The following is a 14533-nucleotide window of genomic DNA, read 5'->3' as shown; positions in this document are numbered from 1 at the left end:
CAGCCATTGGAGGGCAGGCTTGCCTGTTGGCTTGAGCTGCAATGGGTTTGGCAAATGAGCAGGCAACACTGTCATCTCCCCTCTAGTAGCTGTGACTAGAAGTGCTCTCCCCCATCAAAATCCCAGCTGTAGGGTTACCAGATAATTGCCAGCTTCTACTCTCACTTCCCACGTTCCAGCTCAGTATTTTCTTCCTGTCCACATTTTCTTTTCCTCTCTATCCCCCTTTTTCCAATTCATGGAGTGGAAGGAGCAGTGCAGGTGAGTAGGGTTGGCTGCTCCTTGTAGGATGAAGGCCTCCCTACCCTGGGGCAGTGTTGGCCAGGTAAAACTGAAGTGGGAAGGGGAGCCCAGGAAAGGGAAGGACCCCAGAGCTTCATAGGCAGGGACAGTAATAGATCTTGGGACAGGCTGCCAGAAGGCTGCTGTGAGTCTGCTTCTCTGGGATTGGGGCAAACCCAGGAAAAGAGTCAGGAGGAAGAAGGGTGAAGCAACCCCTCTCCTGAACTCTGAAGCTTGGTAGGGGGATATGGTAGTTGAGCCAGCAAACTTGCCCCCTCCCCATTTATTTTGCCTCTTTTCCCTGGGGCCAAGAAGGACTCAGCATTGACTTGCCCCTCTACTATGACTCAACTGACTTGGCACCTACCAAATGGAGCTCACCCTTACTGGGGTGTGGAGGATGGAGAAATTTACAGGTCCTTACAATAATCTTGTAAGACGAGTCAATATTATTATGCCCAAGCTGCAGATGGGGAAGACTGAGTCTGAGAGGGTCTGGCTTGCCTAAAGCTGCCTGGTGCGCTCATAGTAGAGGGACAAGTCAATGCTGCTCAGCCCTGATTTGTAACTCAGGACCCAATCCTATCCAATTCTCCTGTGCTGGGGCAGCCATGCTAATGGGACATTATTCCCACACCTTGAGGCTGCATTGCAGCTGCACCAGTGCTGGAAAGTTGGATAGGATTGGGCCCTCAGTCTCTTACAGCACAGTTGTATGTGTGTCTACTCCGGGGTGGCCAACCTTTCAACTTTAGAGCTCCTGGACCTTTAACAATTGTGAAGAGGGAATTTCAGCAGCTACAGCTTGTCATCTCACAGATGAGACACCTGCTGAAATTCCTGCCTCTGTACAATTGTATAGCCTCCATTTTTCTCCCCCCACCCCCCAAACCTGGAATGGCTCAGAAAGGGAGGGGCCACTTGCATGCTGTGATGAGGCTTCCTGCAAAACTTAGTGCTTTGCACCCCCTCCAGCTACGCCACTGATCAGATTGCAGTCTTAGCCACTTTGGACACCAGCTTTCTTGATATTCTGTTACCCTATTACCCTATTTTGGAGAATGAACAGAAGAAGCAACAGCAAAAAAGAAATTAAAGCCAAGCAATTAACCCTGGCCTCATTGGTTAAGCTAGGTGAATGAAACACTCTCTCTCTCTCTCTCTCTCTTGACGTAAGCAGAATCCATGGGGCTCTAAACCATGGCAGCAGTCTGAGCGGTGAGTGGGTGGCTGGTGTTTGCGTACAGCCTTCAGGCTCCCTATCTGCTGCAGATCTCAATGGAAAAAGCCCTGCAGGGCTTGGCCTCTTCAGGATGAGAGGCTGTTCTTGCATCACCTTCTTGCTACCTTCCGATCCGATGGTATCTTCTCTTGTTTAATACAGGTGGAAAAAAATTGGAGCCGGAACAGGAGGGTCCTGAGAGACTTGTAACTGGAAGGCTCAATAAACATGAGGCGTGTGGAGTGATGCACCTCTGACCGGCCAGAGCATGCCCTTCCTGTAGACTCCCCCAGCTAGGAGCTCAGGAATTTGGGAGAAGCAGGGAGATCTGGTACACCCCCTCTTCTGGACTTTTGTTCCAGCTGTTCCAAAGGTCCCCACAGCTGAACCTTTGCTGAGCTTCAGAACTGGCAGTAAGCACCCATCTGGCTGTCTGAGGCTTTTCTTCCAATGGGCCTACTTGGGAGATGGGAAAGGAAGCCAAATCAAAGCCTAGTTAGCTTCAGGAGGGGGAGGGGCTTCCAGCTCCTATATAAACCCAGTTCCAAGTAGAGTGTGCTGCTGTAACAGCTGACGTTTGGCATGGTCTCCTAGAGGTTGTGTTTAAGTCCTGTGCTTACTCTTCTAGTTCCCTGCATGTAGCTTTATCTGTGTCTCTTGCACCCAGGGTCTGCCCCAGATATCCTGAGGCAGAATGCCAAATACTACCCCTCTTATCGATGATGTGCCAGCCTCTGCTCCTTCCACTCTCCAATGTTCTAGCTCAGCACTTGCCTCTCGTCCACACTTTCTCTCCCCATCTGTCCACCACTTCATTTTCCAGTCCAGGATGCAGCAGGGAGAGCAGTGGAGGCAAGCAGGTGGACAGCGATGCACCAATGTGCTGCTTGGAGCACCTGCTTCAGTTGGCCTCATGGATGGGCCAGCCCTGCTTTGTTCCCACCCTTGTGTCCAACTCTGCTTCTCTGCCTTGTGACAACCACCCTTGTATTTGGCCCTTGCCTGTGTCTCCTACTGTAACTAAAATGGTAAGTGTGGTGTAATGGGAGAAGTAAGTATTTATTTAGTAGTGGACCTCAACAGGTGGGAAACCCTGGCCTCTGAGCAGCCGCTTGGAGGCAGGCTGTGCAGCATGGCCTTTCCCAATTTGAAGAGACACTTGGCCAACAGTCTGAGGCAAAGAGGCAAAGAAGGAAGGCCCACAGCCAGGGAGACAGACCAGGGACAGACTGCACTTGCTCCCAGTGTGGAAGGGATTGTCACTCCTGAATCGGCCTTTTCAGCCACACTAGATGCTGTGCCAGAACCACCATCCATAGCGCGATACCATAGTCTTTCGAGACTGAAGGTTGCCAACATGCTAGTTAATCTGTGGAACCCCTTGCCACAGGATGTGGTGAGAGCACCTGGCCTAGATGCCTTTTGAAGGCGATTGGACAGATTTATGGTGGGAAAAGTCAATTAAAGGTTACAACCCATGATGAGTGTATGAAAGCTCCATTCAGAGGTAGCCTATCTCTGAATGCCAAGTGCAAAGATGTGGCAAGAGGATCCAGGTTTCTTGTTGCCTCTTGTGCTTCCTGAGGCATTGGGTGGGCCACTGTTAGATGCAGGAAGCTGGACTAGATGGGTCCTTGGCTTGATCAAGTGGGGATCTTCTTACGTTTTTAATAGAAGTTATCACATGGCCTTCCCTCTTTTGCCCTCAACTCCATTCTCCTTTCCACTCTCCATTGCCTCCCTTGAATCAATATCTAGATCAATGGTTCCCAAACTGTGCGTTAGGACCCACTGGTGGGCTGCAACCTGATTTTTGGTGCCAAAGGGTGATGCAAAGATAACTAATTACCTCAAGCCCTGAAGCTATTCAAAAATCAGATAGTGTCGCTGCTAATTACCCTCCAAGGAGCTCAGCTCCTCCAGTTTGCAAGCATGTGTAAATATAAGGAGATAAAATGTTTGAGGTCTTTTTTCTGGTTATTATAAATAAAATGTTATTTCTTTCTATATCTCCTTTTTTTCTGGTTAACCTAGGTGGGTTCCAATAGAGAGTGATTTTAAAAATTGGGTCCTGGTGCTAAAAAGTTTGGGAACCACTGACCTGGATTGTAAGCCCCTTGGGGCAGGGACTGGTCTCATTCTGTATAAAGCATTGTTATCTTCACTGCTACATTAAAATTAATAGCAGCAACGAAAGCATAGGGATAGATCCATCAGCTGGGATCAAGAAGGACAAACTGATACTAATCTGCATGCTAATTAAAATGAAATAATCCTTAGCCAATTAATCATCTTGGAATGAAGATGGTGTCTTGTCACAGCTCCTCCCCACTGGGCCTTGTGCCCGCTTAAGGCTGATTAGTTTTCCTGGGTTGACTCACCAGTACAGCACGCAAAAGTCAGAGTCCAAAGTCAGCAAGCCAAGTCACAGTCCAGGGTCAGTTTGTCAGTCAGTCAGTCAGTCAGTCCAATCAGTCAAAGGTGCCAAGTCAGAATCCAAAGTCAGTAAGCCAAGTCAGTCAGTCCAAAGTCAGTTTGTCAGTCAGTTCAATCAGTCAGTTAGTCTCGTCTCTCCTCTCCACATTCACTCCTCCTACAACCCACAATCCTTTCTATCTCAGGTGCTCCTTATATCCTGAGGGATCTCCTTTAGCCTCTAGTGGCTGCAGCTGTGCAGCACACCTCCAGCTACCACCTGGGCCTTAATCCTGCATTCACTTAGAGCAAGGGGCACTGTGGACACCACACCCTATCTCCTCGGTAATATCTTCCGCAATGTCACTACACTCCACCCCTTGGTGTCACAGTGGCCCCCCTTGATCGATTGTCTGCCGTTTCCTTTCTTGGTAGTGTATAGGAGTCCTTATTCCCTACGCTTAAGCTTTCCTATATCTAAGCAGACAGGGGACTCTGCTCCTGCTATTAGCACCCAATATGTGGCCCCTGGCCCTCGGCTGATAATTTCCCCAGCCCTGTTTGGCTGGTGGGGATATATGATCCAGACTTTTTGCCCGTCACACAGCTCCTTGTCAGTGGAGCCAAATCCTTGGTTCCCCCTGGCCGTGGGCTTCCCAGGGCCATCCACCTCTTGAATGGCTGGCCTACTATATTTTTCACAGATCAACTGCGCAATTCGTTGCCCCGCCTGGCAGGTGATGTCACTTTTACTCCCATTATGGAGAATGACTTTTACCTCCCCCTGGTAGTCAGGGTCTACCACCCCTCCTAACACCTGTATCCCTTGGAGTGCAAGGCCCGATCGGGGTGCAATCCTCCCATATGTTCCTGGGGGTACTGTCACCCCAATCCCCAAGGGGATAGTGATCTGCTCTCCTGCTGACACAATTATTTCCTTTGGCGTGGCCAAGTCTATTCCAGCACTATCCGGGGTTGCCCGTATGGGCAGAATGCCGTGTTTCTGCGTCTTCCAGACTCTCAAACTTGGTATGGGGGTGGGAACCACCAAACCCACCATGCGCTGCAGGGGTGTTTGCCCTCCTACAATGGGCCTGCTGTTAAGTTCAAACTCTGCCTGGTCCAATACTGTGCTCCACTTTTTCAGAGTATGGTCAGGGGTCAACTGTCTGATCTTTTGTTTGAGCAGCCCATTCATTCTTTCTATGAGGCCAGCTGCCTGGGGATGGTGAGGGATGTGGAAAACCCATTGGATTCCCCATTCATTTGCCCAGTCCTGCACAGCAGCCCCTGAAAAGTGACTGCCATTATCACTCTGCACCTGCGCTGGCACCCCGTATCGCCTTATTAGTGATTCCAACCCTCTAATTGTGGTCTGTTGGGTGGCTCTAGCCCCAGGGTGTACTAATAGGTACCCCGAATATGTGTCCACCATGGTCAGCAGGTACTGCCATCTCCCTGACTGGGGCAGCGGGCCTATGTAGTCCACCTGCCAGACTTGCCCTGGTCCCTTTCCTCGGTGAAGGTGGCCTCTGGGAATTTTAGTGAGAGGGATGTCCTTAATTCTTGCACATATATCGCATGCTGCTGCCACTGTGTGGGCAGCGTCAGCTGAGCAGGGAATGCCCCGCTGCAGTGCCCATTCTCTCGTGCCCTTTGCCCCCAGGTGGCCTGACTTTTCATGGGCCCATCGAGCTATGACTAATAGTTCATCATCCTGATTTTGGGCCGGTGTGGTAGTTCGAACACGGGCCAGCCGATCAACTGCTTGATTGTACTCTGCCTCTGTAGTCCCAGTAGAGTGCCCATCTACATGTCGAGCACGTACAATCAAATGCTGTAGACACTGATCAATTCGTAACCACAACTCCCGTCCCCACAATGGGCGCTGATAAAGAGTGAAGTCATCCCTTTTCCACCTGGGGAACCACACTGTCAGACCTTTATATACAGCCCAGGAATCTGTATATATGTATGCTGTTTGATCTCGTTGCTCTATAGCGTGCTCCATTACCATTAGGACTGCCATAAGTTCAGCATACTGGCTGGACTTTCCTGTCCCAGCCCGTGTTAATGTGGTTTGTTGCCTGGGATTGAGTGCTGCAGCCTGCCAAACTCGATTCCCCCCACTATATCTTGCCGAGCCATCTGTGAACCATGTGGTATCCTCCTCCACCTGGTCATAAGGTGGGGCCTCTTTTACGGGGGACTCCCCCAGTGGCTCTGCCTTCACCATCTCTACCTCCTCCCCCACTGGTGTCAGAGCCAACACTTGCTCCTGGAGAGCACTTACCCCCTGAGGACCGGGGCGTGCCCTTTCTGAAATGTACCACTTCCACTTTATTATGGAGGACTGTTGGGCCCGGCCTATCTTTGGACTGGCAGAGTCGTCCATGATCCAATGCATAATGGGGATGCTGGGTCGCATCACCACCGGGTCCCCTCCCGTAAGCCTCTCGGTCTCCACCAGAGCCCAGTAGCACGCCAGCAACTGGCGCTCAAAGGGGGAGTAATTTCCCACTGCCCCAGATAGTGTTCTGGACCAGAAGCCCAGGGGCACCTTTTTCCCTTCCTGCCCCTTCTGCCATAGGCTCCACATTGCTACCTCTTGGTTGGCAGACACCTGCAGTTCAAATGGAAGCCCTTTCACAAATGGACCAAGCGGCATGGCTGTAGCCACTGCGGCTTTGGCGGCAGCCAGGGCGGCTTGCTGCTGTTCTCCCCACTCAAATTCCGCCTTCTTTCTAGTCACCCGGTAAATGGGTCGAAGTATCTGGGCCAAGTGGGGGATATGCTGCCTCCAGAATCCCATTAATCCTACTATGCGTTGGGCTTCCTTCTTTGAGGAAGGAGGAGGCAAGGCTGCTATCACGTTCAGTACTTTCTCAGGGATATGTCGTACTGGCCCTGACCACACCACCCCTAAGAATTGGACTTGTTGGGCTGGTCCCTGTATTTTGGCAGGGTTAATCTCCCACCCACGAGCCTTCATGTGGGCTACCAGGGCAACTAATCCCTCCTGCACATCCTGTTCTGTAGGGCCTGAAATCATAATGTCATCTATGTAATGGGCTAGGAACAAAGTAGGGTTCAAGGTTAACCGCCCCAGGTCTCGTGCCACCAGCCCATGGCACAATGTAGGGCTATGCAGATACCCTTGGGGCAAGACCTGGAAAGTATATTGTGCTCCCTCCCAACTGAATGCAAACTGGTCCTGTGATTCTTTACTGATGGGGATGCTAAAGAACGCATTAGCGAGATCTATTACGGCATGCCAGGCTCCAGCGTTTTTCTCTATGTGCTCCAGCAGGGTCACCATATCAGGAACCACTGCAGCCAGTGGTGGTGCTAGTTTGTTTAGTTGGCGGTAGTCAACGGTCATCCGCCAACTACTATCTGGTTTTTTAACTGGCCAGACTGGGGAGTTAAATGGTGAGACTGCTGGCCTAACTATCCCAGCTTCTAACAGGCCTTTTATAGTCTCAGTTATTTCTTTGTGACCGCCTGGTAGGCGATACTGTTTCACAAACACTGGTCTGTCTGGCGAGGGAATGTGCAAAGGGGTCCATTTAGCCTTCCCCACCAGTACTGCCCTCAGTCCAAAGGCGTATCGCCCTTGGGGAATTTGAAACTCTTTCCCCCTTAATAGGTCCATGCCTATTATATACTCCGGGACCTGTGAAATTAGGACCGTGGCTATGAATGGTGCAGACTTCCCTATTGCTAAACGCACCTGCGTTTCAGTTGTCACCTCTTCTCCATCGCCATAGACATTGACATATCTGATAGGCCCTGCATGTTTCTTTGGGTCACCATGCAATAGGGTCACTTCTGACCCTGTATCCATTAAGGCCAGGACTGTCTGCACATTCCCTTTGGCCCAGTATATAGTTAGGGGGATGTGAGGGCGTGGGTCTCCAGGGATCGCTGTTTTCATGGGCCTTACCACTGGAGCCCGCCCACCTCCCTATTCCTGGGGTTGGGCTACATCCCACCCAGATGTTGTGAGATCCTCCTCAGAGGAAGCCGGAGAAATCTCATCCTCATGGTGCACTTCCACCACGAGGTCTGTGGGACTTGCCTGCCTCACTTGGGGCTTTTTCTTCCCCTTGGTGCACTTGTCTCTCCAGAGCTTGCGTAGCTCCATGGTAGAAAGACCATCTATCTGGTCCTTGGGGACTCCTTGTTTCAATAGATCAGCCCATAGTTTCCACCGGGGAACTACTTGCTCAGGATGGGGCGACACCTTCCCCTTATGACTTCTCCCAGTGGTCGCCCTCCCTTCATACTCGGAGGGGTGCCTCTCATTTTGTACATTTCGGGCCCTTGGCCGGGAGAGGCTTTCTTCGGGCATATCTTGTAGTTGCCCTAACAGGAGAACTACATCCCCAACATCATGTCCCTGGGCTGGTCCTAACATGGCCACTATGGCACCTTTTAGGTGTGGCGGGGCCCCCCTTACCAGTCGTGCCCTCATCCCAGGTGAGAAGGGCTGAGAATCCGGCCCTACGAAGCCTGGCACATACATGCCTATTTGCATGGCCATTGTGCGCAGCTGCCCCATTGCCTCGTCTATGGTGCGCCAACCTGGCAGGTTCTCCTCCCAATCCAAGGGTGAGGGATATCTCGCCTTTATCGCCAATCCAACCCAGGCGATCAAAGAGGTAGGTGGACCCTGAGCCCCCCGCAAATAGCTGTTAATTACAATGTCCCGTGAAAGGGCCCCTAATGCTTTTAATTCCTCTGGGCTTAAGTGGATGGCACCTGCCCCTTGATCATATAAACGGAGCAACCAGCTACTCAGCTGCTCAGTAGGGCGTTGCCTCATATCCCGACCTATCTCCACCAATTCCTGTGAAGTATAGTCCCGCACGGTCCTCACTGTTTGTGCAGGAGCGCCTACGGGACCCTTGGCCTTGTTGGTAATCAAGGGGCGTGCCCGTAGCACAGGTTGTGCTACCCTCCTAGTTTTTTCCATACCCTGGCCTACCGAGGTCCTGGGCGTATCTCCTTCTGAGGAGGGATTCACAGGGCTCTCACTGTCTTCCCACCCTTTTGCTCCAGGCTGAGGTTTAGCCCTTAGCTCGATCAAGCGCTCCGTTAGGACCTCACCAACACTTTCTGCTACCCTAGCAGCTTTGTGGGCCCTTGCTAAGGCCTCCGCATAGGCTGAGTTTTTTTCTCTTTCCACTAGGATCATCTTTTTTAATTTGGCATTTTCTGCTTTCAGGGAGCGTATCTCCGCATTCTCGGTATATGACAAGCTCAATTTCCTTACTGAAAGGATACCACGCTTGACTACTCCTCCCATACACCAGACCATCTTAACCAAAGCCCATCCTAAACTGAAGACCATCCATGCCTTCCAGAAGGCATCAGGGACACTCATGTCTCTTACCATAAGGTCCATTGTATCCCACATCCACCAGGTATCCATTCAGCCTGTTTTCCCTGGTTGTCACACTAGGCGTGCTGCAGGAAACTATACGCCCTGGGTTCACACCCCACTCCTGGTACCAAGTTGTCTTGTCACAGCTCCTCCCCACTGGGCCTTGTGCCCGCTTAAGGCTGATTAGTTTTCCTGGGTTGACTCACCAGTACAGCACGCAAAAGTCAGAGTCCAAAGTCAGCAAGCCAAGTCACAGTCCAGGGTCAGTTTGTCAGTCAGTCAGTCAGTCAGTCCAATCAGTCAAAGGTGCCAAGTCAGAATCCAAAGTCAGTAAGCCAAGTCAGTCAGTCCAAAGTCAGTTTGTCAGTCAGTTCAATCAGTCAGTTAGTCTCGTCTCTCCTCTCCACATTCACTCCTCCTACAACCCACAATCCTTTCTATCTCAGGTGCTCCTTATATCCTGAGGGATCTCCTTTAGCCTCTAGTGGCTGCAGCTGTGCAGCACACCTCCAGCTACCACCTGGGCCTTAATCCTGCATTCACTTAGAGCAAGGGGCACTGTGGACACCACACCCTATCTCCTCGGTAATATCTTCCGCAATGTCACTACAGATGGGTTTGTGTATCTTGTATAATATAATCCTTTGGCTGTCTCCCAGCTTTGAGCTGCACAAGGGTGAGTATAGTTCACAAAGAAGAGTGTTTCTCAAACATCAGCACTCCTCCTTCCTGTGTCCTGCTCCCCAGGAAAGAAAGCATTTAATTCCCATCAAGAAGTTCCTGATAGAAAGCTCTCTTTCCCCATTTAATCACTGGGGCCGAAAGCAGTGAGGGCTCACCTCCTGGAGACTTGGGAAAGGATAAGAAAAAATGTCCAGGAGAACTGAAAGTATTTGTAACGTTAAGGAAGAGCTGAATCCAAAGTTATGTCCTATACGTTTTTGTCCCTCCTTTTTCTTCCCACCTGTCATTCCTCCATACAGGTTTACAAACATGTCCTAGAGTCTTTGTGGGGTCAGGTCTTGAATTTGTGTACCCTGATTAATCAGGGGGCAGCTGAAAGATGTTTGAAACAGCAGGGGAACTTTTTCTGTTCCACTTTGCCCTCCAAACAGCTCAAGGCAGTGAGCAATGTGATTTTATCCTCCTCTTCCATCTTATCCTCGTTAATGGCCTGGAGCAGTGGTTCTCAAACTCCAAGGGAGTTTGAACCCCGCAGTAAGTCCTTGCAGGGGCGGGGGGGAGGAGGCAGCAACATGATCCCCAGGATCACATTGTAAGGGGGCTGCAGGGGCTTGGCAGGACTTATCAGAGCCTCCTGGGGGTGTGGGGAGCCCTGGGCGAGCATCTGCAGTGCTCCCCAGGTCTTCAAAAGTGAAAACAGAGCGATCACGTTCCACCTCTGCAAAACCAGAAGTGGAGCACGATTGCTCCGCTTTCACTTTTGGAAGGTTAGGGAGCCCTGCAGACGCTTGCGCTGTAGCATCCCCGGAAGGCTACAGGAGGCTTTGGTAAGTCCAGTCAAGTCCCTGCAGCCCCCTTAGCGACACAGTCCTGGGGATCGGCTTTCAGGCTGGGGCATCGCAACACCCCAGTTTGAAAAGCCCTGGCCTGGAGCAACAGCTTAGGGCGAGAGATAGCAAATGGATCAAAGTCACCTTGTGCTGAGTGAGGATTTGAACCCAGGTCTGCACATTTTCTTCCATGAGCCCAAATATAAAAACTCTTGCTTGCCCTGAATGTAAAATGGAAACCAAATTCCTACATGCAAAAGGTGTAGACCTGTTCAAAATAAGTAGTTCGGTCATCAGGTAATCTGTTTTCCAGGGTAGGATAAACACCCTCCTTTTCCTGGTGTCCTTGTTTCGTAAAATCACTGCTAATATGTAAAAATAAACAGCTGAGATCTACATTGGAGGACTTGCCTTCTGGTCGACCAGAGTTCAGCGGTTGAGCCCCTGCGTTGCATGCAAAAGAGACCAGCTCCAATCTCAGGCAGCATCTCCAGGTTGACCTGGGAAAGAAATGCTGGAGAGATGCTACCAGCCACTGTTGACAATATTAATCTTGATGGAAGAACTGTCTGACTCAACAGGCAGCAGCCTGCAAGATTTCTATTGGCAAAGATCCCATTTTTGCAGGCGTTGGAAACCCTCCTGTTTCCAAAAGCTTTTTTTAAACTGCTGATTTTATTTGTTAACTGTGACCGAGATCTGCCTGTCATCTGTTGTTGCTCTGCTTTATTGACACCACTTTTGTATGTGTGTGTATATAAGAGCTGGATTTTATCACCATTAACCAGCTTGGGAGGACTTGGCCCTGCAGCATGCAAATATACAGTATCAATGAATAGCAACCAGGTGCATGAAATAGTTTTAAAGCAAATGCAACAGCTTTTTTGAAGAAGAAAAAAAGGGGGGGGGGATTAAAATAATCCTGAATAAATGTCAAAGCGTATTCACAGCATAATCCTAGGCATGTCTACTCAGGAGTAAGTGCCATTGTGTTACATGGGGCTTGTTCCCAGAAAATAAATGTGCAGCCTAAGAGCATGCTATCTTATGCACATTGACTCAGATGTAAATCCCACTGTGTTCAATAGGCTGCCCTGTTAAATTTAGTCCATAGTTTCCTGGGAGTAAGTCTCACTGAACACAGTTCAACTTACTTCTGAGTAGATATGCATAGAACTTACTTACTTCTGAGTAGATATGCTTACTTCTGGAACTTACTTCTTACTTACTTCTGAGTAGTAACTCAGAACTTACTTCTGGAACTTACTTCTTACTTACTTCTTACTTACTTACTTACTTCTGAGTACTTACTTACTGAGTAACTTACTTCTGAGTAGATATGCATAGGATTGGGCTGTAAGTGTCATATGAGCTAAATTCAGTCTTTCAAGCAACTGAGAAAAATGAGAGTGAGATTAACAAATGCCCCTATGCAAATTTCTCAGTTTTCCTCCAGTTGAGCCTGACGCTTCTACTCAGCTGAGGATGTTGGGAAACAGTTTCAAAGGAAGCACCTCAGCCCTCCGGCTGACAACGTCCCCCCTCTCGCTTCAGGAGAAGTCCTCCTGAAGCACCACTCCCCCTCGACTATGTGCCCCAGTGTGGGACACGGCCCATCCCAGAAGCAGCCTTGATCTGTGGGTTGGCGCCTGTTTCGACAGCTAGCCAAGGCAGGACGTGATCCATCGTGAGTCCGCAGGACTTGCATCAGAGCAGGCAAGGAGGGCAAGGCATGTTTGGTGAGCAGAGCATGGCTGGGTCATGTTTGTTTCCTTCTAGCCCTGTGCCAAGGCTAGGCTGGAGCATATTTGCACAGTGGGGCCACTTCTAAGCCTTGCTCTATAAAATGAGCCTTTTATCTTTAAGAGGTAGGAGTGCTTATATGAGCCTTATCCTTGCTTGGAAAAGCCATTGCTCTCTAATGACTATATCCAGCAGAAATCCAAAAAGCTCTCCCTGTTCCTACCAACATCTCTGCCCTTTAAGTCTGGAACTCACCTCTCCTCCCTTGGCTGAAATCTCTCCTTCACACCCACTTCCCCGTGAAGCCGGGGCCATGTCCTCTAGTTCCTAACCCTGTTGTGTCATGAAGCTTAAGTACATGTGGTTGAAATAATCAATTTCCTTCCCCTTTCTCCGTCATCTCCCTTGTGCTTGTTTCTAGATTGTAAGCCCTCTGGGGCAGGGACCGGACCTCTCATATGACAAAAAGCACCACAGTGCCAGAAAATGAACACTTAGCAAGTATGCAGCGCTTTCAGTATGTGTCATGTGTAATCGTCTTGAGACAATCCTTACCTGCCTCCCCAGGCCCTTTCCCCACCCCCGCAGGCGGCCCATCCGTGATGCCTACTGAGGTGGCTGCCTCAGATGGTAGAATGGCAGGGGCACCTCTCTGTCCAGCTGCCTCCGCTGCTCCTTGGATTCCAAGAGGCGCTTGGCGCTATATGGGTGCTAAATAGATAGGTGCTAGATAGGTTCTATATAAACACTAGATAGGCGTTAGATAGGTGCTAGATAGACAGGTGCTAGATAGGCACTATGTAGGTGATAGGCACTAAATAGGTGCTGTATAGGTGTTAAATAGGCGCTAGATAGGCACTATATAGATTCTAGATAGGCGCTATATAGGTGCTATATAGGTACTAGATAGGCGTTAGATAAGTGCTAGATAGGCGCTAGATGAGTGTTAAATAGGTGTTAAATAGGCACTAGATAGGCACTAGATAGGCGCTATATGTGTTAGATAGGTGCTATATAGGTGTTAAATAGGCACTAAGGCACTATAAACGTGTTAGATAGCCACTATATAGTTGCTAGATAGGCCCTAGATAGGCGCTAGATGGGCGCTAGGTAAGTGCTATATAGGCAACTGATAGGCGTTAGATAGGCGCTATATAGGTGTTCGGAGCTAGATAGGTGCTATATTGGCACTATATAGATGTTGAATAGGTGGTAGGCACAAAATAGGGGTTACATAGGCGTTAGATAGGTGCTACATAGGCACTATATAAGTGTTAAATAGGCACTAAATAGGTGCTATATAGGTGCTAGATAGGCACTAGATAGGCATTAGATAGGTGCTAGATAGGTGTTTTATAGTTAAATAGGCACTAAATAGGCACTATATATGCACTATATAGGTGTTAGGCGCTATATAGATGCTAGATAGTTGCTAGATAGGCGCTAGATAGGTGAGATAGGTGCTAGATAGGTGCTAGGTATGTGCTTTATAGGTGCTATATAGGTGCTAGATAGGTGCTAGATAGGCATTAGGTGCTAGATATGTGTTTTATAGGTGTTAAATAGGCGCTATATGGGTGCTAGATAGGTGCTATATAGGTGCTAGGTAGGTGCTATATAGACACTAGAAAGGTGTTAGATAGGTGCTAGACAGGTGCTAGATAGGTGTTAGGCGCTAGACAGGTGCTAGATATTTGCTGTATAGCTGTTAGGGGCTAGATAGTCCCTAGATAGGTGCAAGATAGATGCTAAATAGGCGCTAGGTAGGCGCTAGGTAGGTGCTAGATAGGTGCTGAATAGGTTAAATAGGCGCTATATAGGTGTTAGATAGGTATTATATAGTTGCGAGATAGGTGCTATATGTGTTAGATAGCCGAAATATAGGTGCTAGATTGGCGCAAGATAGGTGTTAGGTAGGCACTAGATAGGCATAGATAGGCGTTAGATAGGTGCTAGATAGGCGCTATA

General features: G+C 49.4%; 1 protein-coding gene across 1 annotated transcript in view; it reads left to right on the top strand.

The window, feature by feature from the left end:
- Positions 1–2227, top strand: part of CFAP74 (cilia and flagella associated protein 74) — a 123123-nt gene extending 120896 nt beyond the window's left edge. The window contains 1 exon segment of the mRNA XM_066637397.1: positions 2172–2227. Coding sequence (XP_066493494.1) covers positions 2172–2227 — 56 coding nt within the window.
- Positions 2228–14533: the final 12306 nt, after the last annotated feature.

The sequence above is a fragment of the Tiliqua scincoides genome, chromosome 9, assembly GCF_035046505.1.
Source record: "Tiliqua scincoides isolate rTilSci1 chromosome 9, rTilSci1.hap2, whole genome shotgun sequence".
NCBI lineage: Eukaryota > Metazoa > Chordata > Lepidosauria > Squamata > Scincidae > Tiliqua > Tiliqua scincoides.
This window is presented reverse-complemented; position numbering and strand designations above follow the sequence as displayed.